This window comes from Oncorhynchus mykiss, chromosome 20 (assembly GCF_057628025.1).
Source record: "Oncorhynchus mykiss isolate SJ-2025 chromosome 20, ASM5762802v1, whole genome shotgun sequence".
Classification (NCBI taxonomy): Eukaryota; Metazoa; Chordata; class Actinopteri; order Salmoniformes; family Salmonidae; genus Oncorhynchus; species Oncorhynchus mykiss.
Window position 1 is genome coordinate 32366141 of NC_143041.1, and position 24333 is coordinate 32390473.

The 24333-nt window shown below is 44.2% G+C and overlaps 1 protein-coding gene across 2 annotated transcripts in view; it reads left to right on the forward strand.

Moving 5' to 3' along the window:
- Positions 1-822: 822 nt before the first annotated feature.
- akt3a (AKT serine/threonine kinase 3a) overlaps positions 823-24333 on the forward strand; it is a 134044-nt gene continuing 110533 nt past the window's right edge. The window contains exons 1-2 of one of the 2 annotated variants that reach the window (XM_021576349.3): positions 823-1137; positions 17907-18171. In XM_021576349.3, the coding sequence (XP_021432024.1) occupies positions 18126-18171 (46 nt within the window). In that variant the 5' untranslated portion in view covers positions 823-1137; positions 17907-18125. Of the gene's footprint in view, positions 1356-17906; positions 18172-24333 lie in introns of both variants that reach the window. The other variant, XM_021576348.3, reaches the window with a different exon arrangement.

The following is a 24333-nucleotide window of genomic DNA, read 5'->3' on the forward strand; positions in this document are numbered from 1 at the left end:
ATTGTATTATGAACTGCAGGCAGCTAAGGTTATAATATCATGATGAAACTGAGACAGAACAGCAATAGTGATTACATCCAAATGAAAAATATGTTATTGTACATGTTAAATATGAAACAAAAAGACAGAAAACAAAAACCAATGTACTTCTTGAAGAAAATAATAATAAATAAAAAACTGGGATATAAATGAATGAATTAATGAATCAGCTATAAGCTATAGTTACTACTCTTCTAACCTTAGAAATACCCCCTCAAGCTACAATGGTAAACTATAGCAAAATATACCAAAAGAGACAACCACACAGCAGTTTTCAGCTGTCGGTGCAACACAATGTAGAACTTCAACAGAGCTATTTCCAGATGTTAAGGTGAAACAGATTGATCGTCTGTTAATGTGAATCAGATCAGTTTATGTTGTTTTCACTTCCTCTATGATGTCTCCTCACATGCAGGCACGGAAACCTCCACTACAGAAACAGCAGAGATAAATATAATATAATACAATTGAATAGCTCTATAGTAACATTCTATTATATTATTATATTACTTATGGCAATTGCAAAAACGTTGTTGTAGATTTTGTCGCACTTTGTGAAAACTATGTGTCCAACTTTCTAACTACGTCCAACAAGTGAGTATCAGATGCATATTAACAGTGCATATTAACATTACATTATATTTCAGGCAAAGCAATGATCATCATTCATGATTTCACATATTCTTTCACTTACCCTATGTACCTTAGGCTACACGACACATTACATAATGATGGAATTGCATAATCCTGTATGAAATGTTGGGGATTACACTGCAGCATAGTAAAATAAATAACTCAGTATGTGTGTGTGATATGGGCTGTGTTGGAAATATACAGAGGGATGCGCCTCTTATCCAAGTACCTGATTCTCGCGAGGGTTGACTTAGCAGAGAGAAACACGGAGGAGAGTGAGCAAAATAAGGAACAGACAACCACCCAGCCTGCCTGGTGTACAGAGCAGACGGGGACAGGGATAGACAGAGCCAGGAAAGCCGTCCGAGAAGTGGCTGGGCGTGACGTCACGAGTTTTCGGAACGTCAACAACAACCTGCAGCATCAGAACCTGCCAGCGGCGGTTCCCAGTGGGCGGTTCCTGGGGTAAGAGGAGTTGCTGTCGCTTTTTTCTGCAACCACAACCTCTCCGTATTGTTTGAAGCCATTCCAGCAGCGACACAGTTCATCCTCTCGTTGTGTTTCCGGCCAAAGCGGCTTGTCTCTCATTTATTCACATGCGCACAAGAAAAGCGCGAGCTTAAAAAAGTACAGGCACGATAGGGGAACCCATTGCTCTCCCCACGACTTCCCGCGCCAGTCAGGTAATATCATTATGACAGCAACCATAGTTATGCTACAAAACGGTTGAAAATATACTTCTGATACTGTGTTTATGTGAAGTTAGTAGTATTCAAGAATGGTGGAAGCTATATATATCGGGGCGGCAGGGTAGCCTAGTGGTTAGAGCGTTGGACTAGTAACCGGAAGGTTGTGAGTTCAAACCCCCGAGCTGACAAGGTACAAATCTGTCGTTCTGCCCCTGAACAGGCAGTTAACCCACTGTTCCCAGGCCGTCATTGAAAATAAGAATTTGTTCTTAACTGACTTGCCTGGTTAAATAAAGGTAAAATAAAATAAAATAAAAATAAAATATCCACTGACAGCTAACGTTAGCCAGAGAGTGTTTGTAGTGCTTGCTACGTGAAGATGATGCTGATGCTGCAACGAGGCTGGGGGCTGGGAGTGCGTGACAGTAGACAGGAGGGAGGTGGAGTGGTCTGGGTCGGGATCTGGCCTAGAGTGTGTGCTTTTTCTCAGCATTGCTTTCTGCCCCCCCCCCCCCTCCTCCAATTAAAAAAACAACTATAAATCTCGAAGGAATAAATTGTTTACGTCAGGCATTAAATATTATATACAGTCAAGTATCTGAATAGTTTAGAATAATGTATGCATGCCTGTAAAGTCGATTCTTAATTATTTAGCTCATCTGCTAGCAAGCTATTGGCGTCATGCGTTTGCTTGACAGCTCTTGAGGTGAGATGATGCAGTTGCTACTGTTGTGCTGGCAGGCTATCATTGGGCGCGTTCAAGGAGATTTTGTGAAGTTTGTGTCACCGCCTTTCAAAGTGTGTTGCATTATGGGGATACAAATTGTCTGACTTGCACCACCTACATGTTGACTGCATTGCAGTTGCTCCTCACCAACTTCAACCTGGAGCAATCGCCTGCGTTGTAGGAGGATCTATTTTCAACCAATCGTTATGGTGTTTTTGTTTGAGCCAGCGACGAAACGGGAACAAACTTTTCTGTGATTCATATATACAGTGGATATATACAAATAAATAATATTTATGATCTCTCATCAATTGATTGTACAGACATATGATTTCAGTTTGAGTGTGTGATATGGGGGTTAGAGACATGTTTATTTTGAGAACTACGTTGACACTGCCATGCTGTTGGAAAACCACAACAGTGTCCGACTTTCCACTGTCGCAGATGCACCTCCCCCGACCTCACTCATCGACTTTCGTCTACAGTGGGCTGCATCAGCCTAACAACTGGAACATGCTAATTTTCAAAAAGCAGCCACATTGTTTCCATAAACCCTTTGAACCCTATGTCAATTTGATACTTTGTGTGCCAACAATGTTTACTAAATCTTTTTTTTTGTTTATGTCTGCATTTCTGCAGCACTCTATAATAATTCAGACTGATATAATTCAGGATGTCTTGACCCACTCAACTTTGTGACACTGTCACTTTATAATGAGGACTAACACTGCTGCCTGCTCCTCTTTTTACATAAACATTTGGAGTGAAGATGGCTTCCCCTAGAGCCCTCATATACCCCTACCACTGCCCATAACCACTGGTACAGTGATAGGCTTTGTCATTTTATGACAACTAGGATTCTAACGCTGCCTCCATGTAAATCATACAGTAGGCTATAAGAGTTGACAAGTGATACTGAGGTAATTCAGTATCTGACAAGATAAGAGGAACTCCTGGAATCCATCAGACATCAGCATCCGCCAGCGTTCAATCACACCTTTTCATTTCCTTAATTTCAAACCAAAACACCGGTCTCGCTCTCTCTTGTTACTCTCTGTGTGATCCTTATGAATTTTCATTCTTTGTTCAGGCACTGTTCTGCTCCTTTGGTATTATCCTAATCCATGTCTAATTCAAAAGGCACAAATAAAATAGTATGTCTAGTCTTGTGGGCTAGTCTGTGCAGATGATAATGGCAATAGATTTGTATTTGATAGACAACTCATTTTGACTTGGCTTTACTTCCATATCAGTTTTTTTTTCTCCAGAGTTTCTTAGGAGGGTAAATGCCTTTGGACAACAGCTGCTGTCCTGGGTCTGTTCTAAGATGTTTGATGCTAAAGGAAGTGGAAGTTAGGAAGTGTGTGGCTAGGCTTAATGTACTAAGTGCTTCCAGAAGCCATCTTGGGTTACAGAGCAGTAGGCCTAGTTTTTATCTGGATTCTTAAGTGCGCTGCAGGAGTCGTGTAGAGCAACATGATATCCCTCCGCTAAGGAATCACTTGTACCCTTGACCAGGGTCTTGTTGATTATGCACAAATGGGAGCGTCATTTAAATGCATTTCAGATCCACTTCAAAAACTATTTAATGCATCTTAAGGAGCTTATGCAGTCTGTTGATAAACAAATTAAAAACATGCCAGCCAGGGCATGTGCATACTGTTTGTTTACACTATACTGTCTACAGAATACAATAATTCTAATCAAGGCTTTTAGACATAGGTCAGCAATTTGCATCTTTCTATTATTTCAGCTGTCTGTCATGTTCTGTATTACATTAGTGATGGGGAAAGATGTATACGGTTACATATCGGGATATTGTTGGGGACGATATATCCTATAGTTTTGACTAGAGGTCGACCGATTAATCGGAATGGCCGATTAATTGGGCCGATCTCAAGTTTTCATAACAATCAGAAATCGGTCTTTCTGGGCGCCCGATTTGCAAAATTTTATTTATTTATATATATTTTTCTACACCTTTATTTAATCTTTATTTAACTAGGCAAGTCAGTTAAGAACATATTCTTATTTTCAATGACGGCCTAGGAACAGTGGGTTAACTGCCTTGTTCAGGGGCAGATCGACAGATTTTCACATTGTCGGCTCGGGGGATCCAATCTTGCAACCTTAACTAGTCCAACGCAATAACGACCTGTCTCGCTCTCGTTGCACTATTCAAGGAGACTGCCTGTTACACAAATGCAGTAAGCCAAGGTAAGTTGCTAGCTAGCATTAAACTTATCTTATAAAAAACAATCAATCATAATCACTAGTTAACTACACATGGTTGATGATATTACTAGATATTATCTAGCGTGTCCTGCGTTGCATATAATCTGACTGAGCATACAAGTATCTGACTGAGCGGTGGTAGGCAGAAGCAGGCGCGTAAACATTCATTCAAACAGCAGTTTTGTGCGTTTTGCCAGCAGCTCTTTGCTGTGCGTCAAACATTGCGCTGTTTATGACTTCAAGCCTATCAACTCCCGAGATGAGGCTCGTGTAACCGAAGTGAAATGGCTAGCTAGTTAGAGCGCGCTAATTGTCGTTGTGTTGCTGGTTCGAGCCCAGGGAGGAGCGAGGAGAGGGACGGAAGCTATACTGTTACACCTATAAGAACATCCAATAGTCAAAGGTTAAGAACATCCAATAGAACATTACATGCCTATAAGAACATCCAATAGTCAAAGGTTAATGAAATAGGGAAATAGTCCTATAATTCCTATAATAACTACAACCTAAAACTTCTTACCTGGGAATATTGAAGACTCATGTTAAAAGGAACCACCAGCTTTCATATATTCTCATGTTCTGAGCAAGGAACTGAAACGTTAGCTTTCTTACATGGCACATATTTTACATGGAACATATTGGATTTTTACTTTCTTCTCCAACACTTTGTTTTTGCATTATTTAAACCAAATTGAACATGTTTCATTATTTACTTGAGGCTAAATTGATCTTATTGATGTATTATATTAAGTTAAAATAAGTGTTCATTCAGTATTGTTGTAATTGTCATTATTACAAATAAAAAATAAAAAAATTGTCCGAATAATCGGTATTGGCTTTTATGGTCCTCCAATAATCGGTATCGGCGTTGAAAAATCGGTCGACCTCTAGTTTTGACAATATCACAATATTATTTGTGCGCTAGTTAGCTGTACCTGCACCAAAACTCCAGTATTTCTCCTTCATAGTTTGTTCTCCATCTAATTTTTAGATATGGTGCCAATTTGTTTTCAGGTCTTTTATTTCCACGACTGATTAAAACATTTTTCTCATGACTCTCTCTTGTCCCTCTGCAGCAGACAAATGGTGAGCAATATGTTTGGAACATCGAAGCGCAATACATATTGTATCGGCACCAAAGTATTGTGATATTATTGTATCGTGAGGTCACTGGCAATTCCCAGCCCTATATAACACCATGACTTTTCTCTTGTGTAGGCAATGGGAATGTGGATGGTCTGTCTGGGATAGTAGGCTATTTGCTTAAAAGGCTCTCAATGGGAGGAGGCTGCGGGCAATTCCACTGTAACAGAGTGATGCTGAGACAGTGCAGATGCAAAATTTGGTAACAGAATGACTGTACAAACCATCATTCTATTACCCAACTTTGCATTTGCACTGTTCTTCAGGTAGGCTAAATGTGTTTTTGTAAAATTTTCTGTGGAAATTGTTAAAAGTAGTCCTTGTGAGTAAAGTTGAACTTTGCAATCATCGTTTTTTGTTTGACATATATTTTAAAGTGAAAAAGTGAGTCTCAGCATCACTCTGTTACTGTGGAATTGCCCATTTGGCTCCTGAAATAGATTTAGGCTACTTAATCCTTCTGTAGTGATTCTTGGGGGAACAAGGCCTGTCATAGTTAGGGTTGCAAAATTCTGGGAACGTTCAATACATTCCCTGGTTTTCCCAAAATCCCGGTTGGAGGATTCCCGGAATCAGGAGAGAATAGGCAGGAAATCCCCAGCCGGGATTTTGTGAAAACCAGGGAATTCCCAGAATTTTGCAACACTAGTCACAGTGTTTGCATGATGAAGCATTATGTTTTTGCACACTATCTATCTAGTTTAGAGAAAGAAAACATTTGAGTAAATTCAATGTTGTTGTAAATCCCCCAAAACAGAATCAAGCCAGGCATTAGCCAAATAAGTGTTTTTTGTCCAGAAATGCTTGGGTGCTTGTATCATTCTAGGTATTCTTTATTTCCTAAATTTCAGCAGCTGTGAATTAATTTATGTGTACCTAGCCTATATTCTTGCTGCTGTATGCTCCAGCCTCCAGGGCTGAGGGAATTGTAAATGCTTCATGGTGTATTTTTGAATGGAATGAGGCGTTTCAGATTCTTTTTCTGCTTGTATCCTCTAGGTCCATCCCCACAGTGAGAGTCAGGTCAGCCTCTCACTCTATAGTTTACTTAGTAGTTCTGATTTGAAAGTGTTTTATTTGTAAATGTGTTGATGGGCAGTGGGCACTAATTGGCCTTTCATATTGCTATGGGAACTAAGTACAACCCAGTGTTGGAGGTTACATAGTCACTATTGGCTCCATGTGTATGGCTCCATGTGTATGGCTCCATATGTTCAGTGCCTTGTGAAGATAATTCAAGTTATTTTGAGAAACGAGAAATAAAAGTGCTGAAAAGATGGCTCACTATTTACAAAGAAGATGGAGAACAAGCTATGAAGGAAAAATACTGGAGTTTTGGTATAGGTACACCATCACTACTCTCCATCCCCGTGTGTGAAATGAAATTACTATCTCAACGTTCTCTGACTACATCAAGACATTGAATTCAGCGTTGTTGGTTTTAGCACAGCTGAAGACTGTTCTGCGGTGACAGGCTTACAACAGCAGGGCTGGGGCTTCGTCACACTGGATCTCAGCTCGCCACCGTGTCTGTCACTCAATCTGTCTGAGGCGGAGGGAGGGTGCAGGGGAACATTGTGGAATGGTGGCCAGCAGCACACACTGCTGCCTCTGCCACACATGAAGAGCCAGGCATGATATCGACAGTCAGTTCTCGGTCCTTCTTCCGCCTCTCTCTACTACTAGAGACTAGTACTACACAGACTTGAGCTATCAGACAGGCTGAGTCACCACATCCTCTATGACTCCTTTTATTATTTTATGTGCCCTATCCTTTATACTATGGTCATTCATTGACAGTCATATGAAATCCAGCAGCGTTCTGTGCAATGCAATGATTGGGAAGCTCCGTAACCCATAAGGCTGTGGCTGAAACCCCCTCCAGCCCCATCATATACCCATTTTGTACACCCCAGTGATTTTATAGGCTTCAATGTGCTACACAGCCAGCCAACAACAGATCTTTCTGGGAGGCTCCATCTCCAAGTTCACTTTTATGTTTGGGTGATGCCAGGGTGGGTTCATCTTTTATAAAACATGGCACACAATTTGATCTGTTTTTCTCCCTATAAGACTGCTGTTATCTGGTGTGCTGCTTTCACAGCTCAGTCCAAAATACATTTAGAATTCTAACCTCACTCATTACGATGCTAACAAACGTTCCCTAAGCAATAGGCTATTACTTCAAGTATTCAGCACAGCAATTCGGAGACAATGAAATTGAAATATGATCTATTGTCTTGAAATGCAATCTACACATTTTCATGGATTAAAGAGCCTCTAAGGCCCCTTTGATTATTATAAGGAGGCATTATTTGATATTGATCTCAGGATAATAGATTCTGTTATACCACCTAGGAATTTGAAATGAGGCATGCATGCATTGCTGCCCCTCACTGAACATTTTCTTATGATATATTTTGGTGGAGGATGTTGGCAGTTGTAAAGTACTCTAAGGATACAGTACTCTGGTTGCATGGTGTTACAGTATGGTGCTACAGTAGGATTCTAACACTCTGATCACAAGGTTTCAGTTCAGAGTCTCTCACATTTTTCTCGCACTATCACCATCTGTACAGTATGAAGTACAGTGCCTTGCGAAAGTATTCGGCCCCCTTGAACTTTGCGACCTTTTGCCACATTTCAGGCTTCAAACATAAAGATATATATTGTGAAGAATCAACAACAAGTGGGACACAATCATGAAGTGGAACGACATTTATTGGATATTTCAAACTTTTTTAACAAATCAAAAACTGAAAAATTGGGCGTGCAAAATTATTCAGCCCCTTTACTTTCAGTGCAGCAAACTCTCTCCAGAAGTTCAGTGAGGATCTCTGAATGATCCAATGTTGACCTAAATGACTAATGATGATAAATACAATCCACCTGTGTGTAATCAAGTCTCCGTATAAATGCACCTGCACTGTGATAGTCTCAGAGATCCGTTAAAAGCACAGAGAGCATCATGAAGAACAAGGAACACACCAGGCAGGTCTGAGATACTGTTGTGAAGAAGTTTAAAGCCGGATTTGGATACAAAAAGATTTCCCAAGCTTTAAACATCCCAAGGAGCACTGTGCAAGCGATAATATTGAAATGGAAGGAGTATCTGACCACTGCAAATCTACCAAGACCTGGCCGTCCCTCTAAACTTTCAGCTCATACAAGGAGAAGACTGATCAGAGATGCAGCCAAGAGGCCCATGATCATTCTGGATGAACTGCAGAGATCTACAGCTGAGGTGGGAGACTCTGTCCATAGGACAACAATCAGTCGTATATTGCACAAATCTGGCCTTTATGGAAGAGTGGCAAGAAGAAAGCCATTTCTTAAAGATAGCCATAAAAAGTGTTGTTTAAAGTTTGCCACAAGCCACCTGGGAGACACACCAAACATGTGGAAGAAAGTGTTCTGGTCAGATGAAACCAAAATTGAACTTTTTGGCAACAATGCAAAATGTTATGTTTGGCGTAAAAGCAACACAGCTGAACACACCATCCCCACTGTCAAACATGGTGGTGGCAGCATCATGGTTTGGGCCTTCTTTTCTTCAGCAGGGACAGGGAAGATGGTTAAAATTGATGGGAAGATGGATGGAGCCAAATACAGGACCATTCTGGAAGAAAACCTGATGGAGTTTTATATCTTTATGTTTGAAGCCTGAAATGTGGCAAAAGGTCGCAAAGTTCAAGGGGGCCGAATACTTTCGCAAGGCACTGTATAAAGTTACCTGTGGGATTTTCACCTGTAAGAGATTCTGTCAACCAACAGCTACTGCCAAGCGGCTAACGTTAGTACTGCGCTGACCCTGTTAGCCTAGTACAGTGTCTTTACAAATGACTGACATTTTAAAAGTTATGTTCATTGATGCCTCCCCTCCCTTGCCTGTCCCTTCAACACTCAGCCAGAATCTGGACCATATCAACAGGATAATAACGTAAATATCTGGACGAGGTGAGCAGGGTACTCACTAATGACTATAACACCCTGCATGTACTGTACATTGTATTCAATAAGGAGGTTCATTTCACTCACCTCGTCAACTCATTGTCCACTCAGTTAGTCGGGTTCATTCATACAATTGGGGTCAAAAGCACCTTTAGTAAGACACAAAGTCAGATACAAGACATTTGCTATCTGGTTTGTCCAGTTTGGTTTTCCAAGAAAAAAGGGAAGTGCTGGCCTGGGTCTTAGAACATACAGTGCCAAGAACACAGGAAAGGGGACAGTATATTAAATCATGCCAGTACTTGTGATAACCCGAGGCCTGCATATCTCCACTCAAGCCAGTGTTCACTTTGAGGACTACATAATGTGTATGTTACTCATGCTGCTGTAGACTGTCTCGTACACACACTTTCAGGTCAAATGTTAGGCTATATTGTAATGTACTTGGTGGCATCAGTAGTTTTATAGAGACTGTACTTGTTAGTCGGCAAAGTATTGTGCATTATACAGTGGGGCAAAAAAGTATTTAGTCAGCCACCAATTGTGCAAGTTCTCCCACTTAAAAAGATGAGAGAGGCCTGTAATTTTCATCATAGGTACACTTCAACTATGACAGACAAAATGAGAATAAAAAATCCCGAAAATCACATTGTAGGATTTTAATGAATTTATTTGCAAATTATGTTGGAAAATAAGTATTTGGTCACCTACAAACGAGCAAGATTTCTGGCTCTCACAGACCTGTAACTTCTTCTTTAAGAGGCTCCTCTGTCCTCCACTCGTTACCTGTATTAATGGCACCTGTTTGAACTTGTTATCAGTATAAAAGACACCTGTCCACAACCTCAAACAGTCACACTCCGAACTCCACTATGGCCAAGACCAAAGAGCTGCCAAAGGACACCAGAAACAAAATTGTAGACCTGCACCAGGCTGGGAAGACTGAATCTGCAATAGGTAAGCAGCTTGGTTTTGAAGAAATCAACTGTGGGAGCAATTATTAGGAAATGGAAGACATACAAGACCACTGATAATCTCCCTCATCTGGGGTTCCACACAAGATCTCACCCCCGTGGGGTCAAAATGATCACAAGAACGGTGAGCAAAAATCCCAGAACCACACGGGGGGACCTAGTGAATGACCTGCAGAGAGCTGGGACCAAAGTAACAAAGCCTATCATCAGTAACACACTACGCCGCCAGAGACTCAAATCCTGCAGTGCCAGACGTGTCCCCCTGCTTAAGCCAGGCCCGTTGGAAGTTTGTTAGAGAGCATTTGGATGATCCAGAAGAAGATTGGGTAGAATGTCATATGGTCAGATGAAACCAAAATATAACTTTTTGGTAAAAACTCAAATCTTCGTGTTTGGAGGACAAAGAATGCTGAGTTGCATCCAAAGAACACCATACCTACTGTAAAGCATGGGGGTGGAAACATCATGCTTTGGGGCTGTTTTTCTGCAAAGGGACCAGGACGACTGATCTGTGTAAAGGAAAGAATGAATGGGGCCATGTAACGTGAGATTTTGAGTGAAAACCTCCTTCCATCAGCAAGGGCATTGAAGATGAAACGTGGCTGGGTCTTTCAGCATGACAATGATCCCAAACACACTGCCCGGGCAACGAAGGAGTGGCTTTGTAAGAAGCATTTCAAGGTCCTGGAGTGGCCTAGCCAGTTTCCAGATCTCAACCCCATAGAAAATCTTTGGAGGGAGTTGAAAGTCCGTGTTGCCCAGCAACAGCCCCAAAACATCACTGCTCTAGAGGAAATCTGCATGGAGGAATGGGCCAAAATACCAGCAACAGTGTGTGAAAACCTTGTGAAGAATTACAGAAAACGTTTGACCTCTGTCATTGCCAACAAAGGGTATATAACAAAGTATTGAGATAAACTTTTGTTATTGACCAGATACTTATTTTCCACCATAATTTGCAAATAAATTCATTAAAAATCCTACAATGTGATTTTCTGGATTTTTTTTCTCATTTTGTCATCTCATTTTGTGTACCTATGATGAAAATTACAGGCCTCTCTCATCTTTTTAAGTGGGAGAACTTGCACAATTGGTGGCTGACTAAATACTTTTTTGCCCCACTGTAAATGCGTATCGCGTTATATAGGCTACAGAACCTTGGAAACCAGGGTGACATTTCATTAAGTTAGCATCATTTGCACTGCCAACTCCACGGTAGCTCTCTCAATGGGCATCTTTGGTCAAATTGACTTAACTAGATACCTAAAGACCTGTTGTGTGACTGTACATCTAAAAATGTCACGGAAGAAAACGAGAGCCAAAACAAATAGCAAATGCATCTGCAGAGGAATTCTGCCAAACAGTTTAGCTCTACTGTTTCCTGTAGCATGTGTCAGTAATCCTGTGTGATTTTGCGATGTAGTGAAGGTGTGAGTTACTCTACTGTGACAGACAGTCAGGTGTGGGAGAGAGAGTATTGGGTGTATTGTGCATACACCGGCTCTGTGGTAGACACTCGGTGGATCATGTTGATGCGGCTCTAGCTTAATGAATGACTGTGGGTCTTCCGAGTGTTCACCACAAACTGCCGTCAGGAGATTTGCTCTAAAAACCAATGCTTGACTTGGATTGAAATTGGTTCCGGTGCTCATTTTGGGTGCCGGTACTGTTTACATTTAGGTGCAGGAACTCCACAATACTTTTTGAGCTAATATTCTATAAGAGGAACAGGAGCTCAAGCAGTAGAACATTTTTAGGTGCTGGTACTCAGCTTGGGTGAGCTCCTACCTAAGTCAAGCACTGCTGATAACTGGCACTTTTGTGGAGTTGTGTGTCATTTATTCCCCAGCCTGATATGACAAGGCTTTTCTTAGATGTGTCAGCAGGTCTGATCTGAATACTGATGCTAGGCAGAGCTCCACAGTGGAATACACTAACTTTGATTTATTAAGCTAGCCTATGGTGAGTCTTTACACAGTACAATGTGGCAAGGCAAGGTTCTATGGCACCACAATTGAAATGCTTGCAGGTTTGATTCTCTCTGGACTGGCTATCGGATTTGGTTGAATTCCTTGTACATTTCACAGTACTCTTCTGGTCCTTGACGTAACATAGACATTCACAAAACTATTGTCTGTCAAATCCTTTATTTGCATATTAAGTAAACAGGAAGTAACAGGCGACCATGATACATTGATGCATTGTTGCACATTTTGGGGAATATTCAGAGGTGGAAACTTTCCGTGGGAATTAACAGGAATATATGGGAATTAACTGAAATATATATATACAAATTAATATTAATACCATTTAAATTGAGATGTTTTTTTTATATTGGATACATTTACCATATCATATGGAGACAGAAACATAAACCTTTTACCTTATCATAAGTAGACATAATAGAAATAAAAAAACAATTTGACTCTTCACATGGGATGATTTCACTGAACAACCAAAGAAAGGGAATATTGAATGATTCCCAATGATCCACTGCATCTCCCAAAAACATTTTCAACATACAAAATGATAGTCTAGAAACTAAAGCTTTGGTTGTCTTCCTTTCAGGCTTCCATGTCTTCTCCCTGGACCTCCTCAATGTCCACCTCTTGAACATCAGACTCTGAGGCCTCATCTTCACTGTCACTTTCCAACCTTGTTGAGGATGGCTCGTGGTCAGGCTCAAAAAGCCTCAAATTTGCCCGGTTGGCCACCAATTTTTAAACCCTTGTATTGGTCAGCCTGTTGCGTGCTTTGGTGTGTGTATGTTCCCAAACAAGGACCAGTTGCGCTCTGAGACGGCTGATGTTGGTGAGATTTGGAGGATGATGGTGGCAACAGGGGAAAGAGCCTCAGATCCACAAAGTCCCTTCCAGCAGGTGGCTGATGAGCTATGTTGGCACGACTGCCATATTGCATCTCAATCCCAAAGCCCTTGCTTGGAAGTGTCCTTCGCCAGTCTGCTAAGAACCTTGGCCTCGTCCAGGCCAAGGTGGCGAGACACGGTAGTTATGACACCATAGGCCTTGTTGATCTCTGCACCAGACAGGATGCTCTTGCCAGCATACTTGGGGTCCAACATGTACGCTGCGGCGTCTATGGGCTTCAGGCAGAAGTCTTCACACTTTTTGATATATTTCAGAACTGCATTTCCTCTGCTTGTAGCAAAGGAAGTGGGCAGGGCAGTATGGATTTCTTCACTTACATCTGCAAGCAGAGTCTGAACATCAGACAGGATGGTATTGTCTCCCTCAATCGGTGCAATGGCTACTGCTATAGGTTTCAGGCTTACCACTCTTTCCCAAAATACATCATCCGGGAGGATCCTCTTGATGGGGCTGTCCATATCGGCAGACTGTGATATGGCCATTTCTTGGAGAGACACTTTCCCCTCCAGGAGACTGTCAAACATGATGACAACACCACCCCAACAGGTGTTGCTGGGCAGCTTCAATGTGGTGCTCTTATTCTTCTCACTTTGTTTGGTGAGGTACAGTAGATTGCTGCTTTAACTTGATGACCCTTCACATACCTAACCATTTACTAGGCTCTCTTGTAGAGTGTATCCATTGTTTACAGTGCTATGATGTCCTTGAGGAGCAGATTCAATGCATGAGCAGCACAGCCAATTGGTGTGAAGTGAGTGTAGGACTCCTCCACTTTAGACCAAGCAGCCTTCATGTTCGCAGCATTGTCTGTCACCAGTGCAAATACCTTCTGTGGTCCAAGGTAATTGTTGACTGCCTTTAGCTCATCTGCAATGTAGAGACCAGTGTAACTGTTGTCCCTCGTGTCTGTGCTCTTGTAGAATATTGGTTGAGGGATGGATGTAGTTAATTATTCCTTGCCCACGAACATTCGACCACCCATCAGAGATGATTGCAATACAGTCTGCTTTCTCTATGATTTGCTTGAACTTCACTTGAACTCTGTTGAACTCTGCATCCAGCAAATGAGTAGATAAAGCATATCTGGTTGGAGGGGTGTATGCTGGGTGAAGAACATTCAGAAATCTCTTCCAATACACATTGCCTGTGAGCATCAGGGGTGAGCCAGTTGCATACACAGCTCGAGCAAGACATTCATCAGCATTTCTCTGACTACGTTCCACCATTGTGTCAAAAAAACGTCTGATTTCAGAAGGACCATGAACTGTTGCTTTGTCTGTCACCAGTGCAAATACCTTCTGTGGTCCAAGGTCATTGATGACTGCCTTTAGGTGTCTGAATCATAATTTTCACCCTGAATAGTAGTAGAGGGACTTTTGTCAGAGGTTGCTTGTTGTGAGCGCTGAGGGAACTTTATGCACTTGGCCAGATGATTCTGCATCTTTGTTGCATTCTTCACATATGATTTGGCACAGTATTTTCAAATGTACACAGCCTTAACTTCTACATTAGCTGCAGTGAAATGCCTCCACACATCAGATAGTGCCCGTGGCATTTTCCTGTAAAGATTAGGAAAAAAATCGTAAAAATCCCCAAATACAATTCTATGTACAGATAAATAGTTAAGCAGTTAGATTAAACAACTCCTTTGTAAGATAAATGTTTTAAAATGAAACATGTATGGAAACGGGTGAATTAATACTCCTCAGTTAGCAGGCTAAGGAATGCTAAAACCCACATGGTAGCAAAAACTAACTAGCAGAAATTGTTAACAAGTTTAAAATGATTTAAACACACTTTGCTGTAGGCTACTATTTACAAAAAAATCATGTCATAAAAAAATATATTCACCCCACCCAGTATTGTAATGAAAATGTACCATAAAGCATGTAATCCTTGGCTCAGACAGTGTAGTAGTGTGGGCTCAATAGCATCTCATTAGTATGCAAGATATTGAGAATCAGCTGTACATGTGATGGAGTGCACTGTACATGTGATGGAAGAATGCACTGTGCATGCAGAGGGTTACAATTCCATTGAATTAGGGATAGTTTAACAAAAATATGCCACAAGACCTAGAATTGCCTTGTGTGTATCCCACAAAAAAAGGTTCACTGTTATAAGCTAACTTTTTTTGATGAATTTAAGCTAAATTCCCCATATTCCCTGGCTTAACGTCCCATTGTTCTTAACTGACTTGCCTAGTTAAATAAAGGTAAAATAAAAATGAAATAAAAAAATGCAAAATTTCCAGAAGAATTCCACGAATTTACCAGAAAGTTTCCGACCCTTTGCAACTCTAGTTATGACACACACATAAAATAGCATTTGTGTATAGGTTAAGGCTATGACATACTGTCCTGTATATTATGTAGCCTACGTTTACAGGACAGTAATCCAATTAATTAATATTGTCTACTGGTCAGACACTTCTGAATTCGTGAATGTCAGAGTGACCACTGCTTCTAATACTGTTTGGAACAATGGTTATGTTGCGCCTCCAGTGAAGACCAGGCACACTCCTGTAGCAGTACTAGAGATCGTCACATGACTCTCTGAGGCTTCTGTTGTAGCTGGTCATTAGGTCGATAGGTTAACTGGCGCTTTGAACTCCTCAGTGTCGTACAAATTTGATTGAACAATTTAGTGGGTCTGTAATGTTTTGAGAACATGCTGTTTTCAGAAGTAGTAAGTAAGTAACCACTCTGGCAAAATCAATACTGCTCTAGTGGTCTTGGGAAATCAACTCCTGCTGTTGAACATTAAACACATAACCTAGTTAAAGGGATACTTCCGGAATTTGGCAATGAAGCCCTTTACTTCTCCAGAGTCAGATGAACTCATGGATATAATTTAAATATCTCTACATGCAGTTTGAAGGAAGTTGCTAACTAGCATTAGTGCAATTGCTAACTAGTGTTAGCACAATGACTGGAAGTCTATGGTAACTGCTAGCATGCTACACTTCCAGTCATTCTGCTAACCCTAGTTAGCATTGGCTTACGAATCGAAGTTCATTTTCGATAAGATGATAGCTTAGATAAATCAGACTTGAAGAAGAGGCTCACTCAACAGCCTATTCGATGGAAGTTTTGAAAGGTAGCATAGGGTCATTGACAACAGTGTTATTTTTAGGAATGGCGTATCGTATCCTAGAGTTTCAGGTCAGTGATGTGCCCCCACAGCCCACACAAGCCTCTCCCCGGCCACTACAGCCTCCATCCTGTTCTCCTGGCTTCTCACCAGAGGCTCCAGCTGCCCACCCACCGCCCCCTCCAATACTACCACCGTTTATGAATGAATCCTCAGGCCTTAGCTCAGATCAGATGAGAGATGAAGTAACTGAGTGTCGTACTGTTTTACTCAGGTTTTTAATTTAGCCCTCTAGTTAAGGTGCTGGGGGGTTTGAACTCTAATAAGGAAGAATGTTTCCTCTGAGTGTGCCTACTAGTCTAGTCATTAGTGGAGTAAAGTCAGCAAGGTATTAGATTAGATAGCATAGGTGAGAAGAGACACTTTGTTTGTCTTTCCTGTTTGTCTGTTTCATCAAATCCGGGGTCAGCTTGATCTTCACCCTGTTAATCCTTGAGAGTCTAAGCCGGGTGAGGGGGGGGATTGTTTTAAGATGGTCATACCAAGGATCATTTTTAGCTATTTGATTTTGAATTGTAGGACCCCCTTAAGGTATAAAACATTTATATATTTTTTTGGGGGGGGAGGAAACATATTGAATTTGGCCTTACTGCTATTTGCCCATAGAAACACATTGAATAACAGCTTCCTACATGGATAAATAGATAGTCCAAAAAATGATCAAAAGTAAGTTTGTTCTGAAGTGTCTGTCCTATACCTGAGAGATAAGAAATATCAGAAAACTATTTTTGTATGTATTTATGACATGTATTTAACCCCTTGTACTTCCATACATCTTTGTAACAGGTACTTGGCTACCTTCAGATTGTGTTCGTGAGAGTCTCATCTTTCATTAGAGGGGTCATAATAGTTTCTAGGCCAAACCGTTCGTTTGCTACAGCGGTTTCCTTGAGAATACCTTTTTTAAAATGTTATCATGGTCGGACAAACACGGTGGATTGAGATGCAGCCCAGGCAAAACAACTGATCAGCTTAAACTGATGGATTTTGATGGGGATTTTTTTATTATACCAATTATATTTCTGCAGGGGCGCGGACATCGACTCTATGGGGTTAATAGCATAATCAATACCTTTTTTGATGCTTGATTGACTTTGTTTTATCTTATTGGCCATTTAGACTAGAGGGAACATTTAGGTTAGATGTTTGTCACTTTCTTTTATCCTGTTTTGAATAATATACGGATATAAAAATACCAATAAAGACAGGAACATTGCAATATAGCTATTTAATAATAAACAGCATAGGAATGTGGTTCAGGGAAGAATAGGAAGTATCAACAGGAGAGTCCAACTGCTGAGGGGAAAACAATGCAACAAGGGAAAAGCAGCTTTGGTGGGATGGAGGGATGTTATTTGGCTTCACAATGACTGCTGTTTGTCATGTCAGATTGTGTAAGAATGAAGGGGGAACGACAAGGAGAGAGAGAGAAAATAATCCATGTATTATTTCCCCCCCTGTTACTTCCTTCCAGGCTGAGTCACCACTGGAGAGTGGGAAGGTCTGGAGAGAGAGAACGAGAGAGAGAGGGGAGGGGAGGGAGAGAAGAAACAACCACGAGAGGAAGAGAAGACGCGACACACCACTTGTATGTGAGTGTGTGAGAGAGAGCGAGAGCAACTGAGCGAGCTGCCGGGAGAGCGCGAGTAAGGGAGGGCGAGAAACACCGCCGGCATCGAGGCTGGGAGGCACCATGAGCGATGTCACCATCGTCAAAGAAGGCTGGGTGCAAAAAAGGGGTAAGTAGTACCTCTCCTCTTATGGGCTGTTTTGTAACCGACTGGGATGAGTGAGAGTGAGAGAGAACATGGAGATGTGTGTTTGAGAGGGAGAGAGAGAAAATGAGTAAACACATGGATGGGTGATTATTCTGTGTGTCTCCCCAGAGACAAGTCTCTTTATTATGGTTGGCTGGCTGCATTACGCCAGGGCATGGCTTCAGTCTGATTGTGTCTGAAGAGAACAGTGTGTGTGGGTGTATGAGAGGAGGGGAAGTGGGAGCACACAGCATGTGCCTGTAGTATGTACATGGTTTTCTGAGTGTCTGTCTGAGCTTAGCTTGCTGTGGTTGCGTGCGTGTGCGTGCGTGTGTGTGCGTGCGTGTGCGTGTGTGTGCGTGTGTGTGTGCGTGCGTGTTTGGCTGCTGTTGTTAAATGAAGGGGAAGGAGTGCCCCAGTGTTGATGTTGCAAGGCTGTTTTACTCCGATTTGACTTGGTCTCCCCTACTGTGTGTGGAATAGAGGCTAAATTGTATTTGCCTTAAGCTGTTGTCTGCTGCCGGCTTCTGCTTCTACTAGACATGAAACAACCTCCCTTGTCCCTGACTCAATGCTGGTGTCCCTTTCTGGTCCTAGTCCTTCAGGGGTGCTGTGCTGAATCTGACATAAACCCTGAGGAGAGAGAATTCATTTAATTCAGTTAATTAATTAATTAGTTAATTTAATAAAGTTTGTTAGATTTGGTTTTTAAATATTTCAGCTTTTATTTTCATTGTTTTTTATTATCTTTTTCCTGTAAAGCACATTGCGTTGCATTCCATGTCTGAAATGTGCTGTATAAATAAAGCTTGATTTGATGTTATGGACTTGGCCTGTTGCACAACAGCTCTGACATGTGAGGAGCATGTCATCTCAGGGTCGTGGGTCACTGGCCGGTTTCTCTGTTGAGATCTTTTGATGAAGATGGACAAGACATCACCCCTGACATCACCCCTGGTCTACACTGGTCTTGGTGCCTTGCTCACTCTCTGTCTTGGTCTCTGTCTGTTTGATGGCCTTCTATTTCCCCTCAGTCTGTGCCCTGAGTGGGTGCCCTGAGTGGGTGCCCTGAGTGGGTGCCCTGAGTGGGTGCCCTGAGTGGGTGCCCTGGGTGGGTGCCCTCTCTGACAGATTGTGAGTGTTCAACATTTTTCTCGAACCACCTAAAAATTCTCAGTGCTGTACTAAATTAGAGACAGCCTTAGTTTGCCTTACATCCTTAGTTTATGTGTGTGTGTGTGTGTGTGTCTATCCAAGCATGTGAGCAGCAATGGCACTGGCTGGCTCCAGTCACTCTTGCCACCCCATTTGGTTGAATTATGAGCCCCTAGTCCATGTCTGACACACTTGAGTTGATTTAGAAGACTCCAGGTACACTCCTCCAGCTCCTGCTCTCTCATTGAGCTGCTGCCTAAATAGATTTTTATGGACAAAATACAAGTGGTGAAGTGGATGGTCAGTGGACCTTAATGTCTGATGTGATTTGTGGGGTTTCTGACCCCTAGGGGTTCTGCTACAGACTACAGACTTATTATAATAGGATCTCTAGCTGTCTTGGTCCTCCGTAGCTTAGTTGGTAGAGCATGGTGCTTGCAACACAAGGATAGTGAGTTTGATTCCCGGGACCACCTGTATGTAAAATGTATACACACATGACTATAAGTCACTTTGGATAAAAGCGTCTGTTAAATGGCATCTATTCTAGATGTGATGAGCCACAGTCTGTTCTGGGGTTTTAGGCCTGCAGCACAGTCACATTGTGTTCTGTCTCTAAAGCTCCCAGAGCTCATGTCTGTCTATCAAAATGGAATGCAGCTTTTTAGGAGGCGTCTGCATGCAATTTTCCAGACCATAGTACAGAACCATTATTCCAATGCTTTTGTGGTCTTACACAGTGTCAAGGCTTGCAGTTGAAGTGCTATTTGATGGTATTGAAGTATTGATTCACTCCAAGCAGAATTAGCCTAAACCAAGAAATTAGCTTAAGGACAAAGCTTGTTTTTCATCAGACATGATTGAATCAAGGCTTTAAGCTCTGCAAGGGATTCCAGTGAAATGCATTGGGGGGGGGGGGGCGAGGAGGCACGGGTGGGAGCGACCAGAGGCACGGGTGGGAGCGAGGCAACCAGAGGCACGGGTGGGAGCGAGACAACCAGAGGCACGGGTGGGAGCGAGACAACCAGAGGCTCGGGTGGGAGCGAGACAACCAGAGGCTCGGGTGGGAGCGAGACAACCAGAGGCACGGGTGGGAGCGAGACAACCAGAGGCACGGGTGGGAGCGAGACAACCAGAGGCACGGGTGGGAGCGAGACAACTAGAGGCACGGGTGGGAGCGAGACAACCAGAGGCACGGGTGGGAGCGAGACAACCAGAGGCACGGGTGGGAGCGAGACAACCAGAGGCCCGGGTGGGAGCGAGACAACCAGAGGCACGGGTGGGAGCGACCAGAGGCACGGGTGGGAGCGAGACAACCAGAGGCACGGGTGGGAGCGAGACAACCAGAGACACGGGTGGGAGCGAGACAACCAGAGGCACGGGTGGGAGGGAGACAACCAGAGGCACGGGTGGGAGCGAGACAACCAGAGGCACGGGTGGGAGCGACCAGAGGCACGGGTGGGAGCGAGACAACCAGAGGCACGGGTGGGAGCGAGACAACCAGAGGCACGGGTGGGAGCGAGACAACCAGAGGCACGGGTGGGAGCGAGACAACCAGAGGCACGGGTGGGAGCGAGACAACCAGAGGCACGGGTGGGAGCGAGACAACCAGAGGCACGGGTGGGAGCGAGACAACCAGAGACACGGGTGGGAGCGAGACAACCAGAGGCCCGGGTGGGAGCGAGACAACCAGAGGCCCGGGTGGGAGCGAGACAACCAGAGGCACGGGTGGGAGCGACCAGAGGCACGGGTGGGAGCGAGACAACCAGAGGCACGGGTGGGAGCGAGACAACCAGAGACACGGGTGGGAGTGAGACAACCAGAGGCACGGGTGGGAGGGAGACAACCAGAGGCCCGGGTGGGAGCGACCAGAGGCACGGGTGGGAGCGAGACAACCAGAGGCACGGGTGGGAGCGACCAGAGGCACGGGTGGGAGCGAGACAACCAGAGGCACGGGTGGGAGCGAGACAACCAGAGGCACGGGTGGGAGCGAGACAACCAGAGGCACGGGTGGGAGGGAGACAACCAGAAGCACGGGTGGGAGCGAGAGTGCTGTTGAGTTATCTGGGAAATGTCTGAACCGTAGAGCTTTATAATGCTAGCTGTGCAGAGGTCATGTGAGTGTGCAGCCGTTGCATCGGTTTCAATGCAAATCACACGGGTAGGTGAGTGAAAGATAATGCAGTGTATGACACAACACCGTTTGAGCACACTAGTAAGATTAAGCATAATCACACCGTGTGTGTGTGTGAGTCAACTTCTCGGAGCCTCCCAGATGTGCACATGCTCCAGCGCTGTCCATTCCATCCCATATAAAGCCATGTGGGAACCTGGGGGATCCGTTCAAACTTCCCTCCCTCCCTCCCAAGGAGGGGAGGGGCCACGCCTTTCTCCAGCCATGCAGCCTGCAGATGGGGAGACGAGAGGAGCCTCGGCCCTAAGCTGCCTGGGAAACAGAGCACGTTTTGTTGGGCTTGGACTCCGGCCAACATGACCTTGTTCACCCTCTCTTTCTCTGCCCCTCCCTCTCCTCTCTCCATCCTTCGCTCATCTATTTTCCCTCTGCGCTCTGTCCCACTCCATTCTAACCGCCTGCCTTCCTGCTTGTGTTTCCCTTGCTGCAGTAAAGTTATTTTGTCCCTGGCCTGACACAGGCTGTGTCTACTGGGTGAGTTTGTGAAAACAGAGCTGTGATACAAGGGGAAAGGGGGGCGCCTGGGGGTGACATAATTTCCTGTTTACGGACCAGCTGAATGGGTCTCTCTGAGAGGGGGCCAGCTGAAGAGAGGATGATTGACCAGCTCCTCTGTCCTCCTCCCTGCATTACATCCCTCCATCCATCCATGCTCTCACACTCAATTCACTAAGTGCTGATTGAACTCTGGGCCAATGATGTCCTCATCCCCTGGAAGCAGCAGATCGGAGACGAAGGTAGAACAATACACTACTAGGCTCTATTCAGTCCAAATCTGTAAACGGGTTTCCCTGTTCAATCAAAAGCAGCATTCTTCCATGTGTGTATTATTGCAACCCAAAGTGAATTGTTTTCAGCTACTTCCTGAAATCCGGTCACTGGGTTTGATGGAATAAGTCCAACTGCTTCTGGGGCTCACTTAAAGACATGTATTAATATAATTCGATGACTTTTGCAGTGTGGATCTCTTAGATATCTCCCTCACAGATCTACATGGATTCTCTCTAGCATATGGTGAAGCACAGAGGGAAATGGATGGCATCTGCACCATTCAGATAAGCATCCCACATGGCCCCCTTGGATTGGTTCTGGATGGCGTGTCTGTGTCATCATCTCTGGTTAAGAGCAGACCTCCCTGTCCCTGTGTGTGTGTGTGTGTGTGTGTGCATAATGAGTGCTCTGGGGCTGCTGGGATCACATGGCTGCTCTGCTGCGGTCTCAGTCAGAACAGTGATGGAACACTGTGTACTGCAGGGGTTATGACTGGGGAAAAATGGGAGTGGGGGTGGGAGGGGGTGGAAGCTGTGCAGAGGCATGAATGAAGCTCTGTCTCACGCTCTCTTTATCTCTCTGACTCTGACCTTGGTGGTACCAGCTCTGCTGACTGTGCTGTACCTTCAGTCACCTCTGGCAGGGAGAACCCATCTGACCCCACACAGAGCAACACTTCAGTGGCCATTGAACCACTCCTCTGGCTCCCCACTCTCCCCCTCCGCCCAGGCCTCATGGTGGGGTGTGGTGGGGTGGGGGCTGCTAGTGGGAACTCCCTGGAAATCTCCTCCATGACTCAGAAGAAAGTGAGACACAGACAGCAGCCAATGTGATGTGACCTGTCTGGTCTGTTTCCATAATTTGCTATCAACTTATCACACTTATGGTACATGTCTAGCTGCTCCTCCCCTCTCCAAGAGCACTAGTAGATAATACAGTGTGGCTTCACTACTATCAGACCTGTCTGCCTCCAGTCTTCTCCTCATGATGGGCCCCAGCGTGCGTATGCCTGCCTGGTAGCGCGTTCCATCTACGCATATTAAGTGGAGGAGTGCAGCCTCCACAGTCACGACTCAGCCTTTCGCGCGTGTCTGTGTGATGCATCAAGGACACACACGCACACAGACAGACTTACTGTATATACAGAAAATTGTCTGTCTGGCTGTCTCTCTAGCTGGCTGGCTGTCTGTCTGGCTGGGAGAGGTCTTGCTTGCTGATTGGCTGGGTGGGTGGCTTGCTGGCAGTCTTGTACGTGACTAGCTGGCTGGGAGAGATCTTGCTTGCTCACTGTCTTTCTGGCTGGCTGGCTGGTTGGCTGTCTGGGTGGCTGTCTGGTAGAGTTCTTACTTGCTTGCTGTCTGGAGAGGTCTTACTTGCTAGCTGACTGGGAGAGGTCTTGTTTGTTGGCTTTCTCTGATTAGCTGGCTGACTGGCTGGGAGAGGTCTTGCTTGCTGACTGGCTGGCTGGCTGGCAGTCTTGTCTGACTAGCTGTCTGGGAGAGGTCTTGCTTGCTGACTGGCTGGCTGGCTGGGGGTGGTCTTACTTGCTGGCTGACTGGGAGAGGTCTTGCTTGCTGAATGGCTGGCTGGCTGACAGTCTTGTCTGACTAGCTGTCTGGGAGAGGTCTTGCTTGCTCACTGTCTTTCTGGCTGGCTGGGAGTGGTCTTACTTGCTGGCTGACTGGGAGAGGTCTTGATGCTGGCTGTCTGTCTGACTAGCTGGCTGACTGCGTGAGGTTTTGCTGGCTGTCTGTCTGACTGGCTGGGAGAGTTCTTGTTTGCTGCTGTCCAGGGAGGGGTGCAGGCCAGAGGAACAGGGTTAGGGTGCTGCTGACTCACGGCCCAATCCAGAGCCATGACTGCAGTGTGTGTGTGTGTGTGTGTGTGTGTGTGTGTGTGTGTGGATGGCCCAGGGCCGGCCTTCTCTAATGATTGTGCTGCATTATTATTAGTCATCAGCCTGCTGACTGATGTGGTCCATGTGTTCTGATCCTCAGATAGTGGATCACATAGTACTAGGCTCT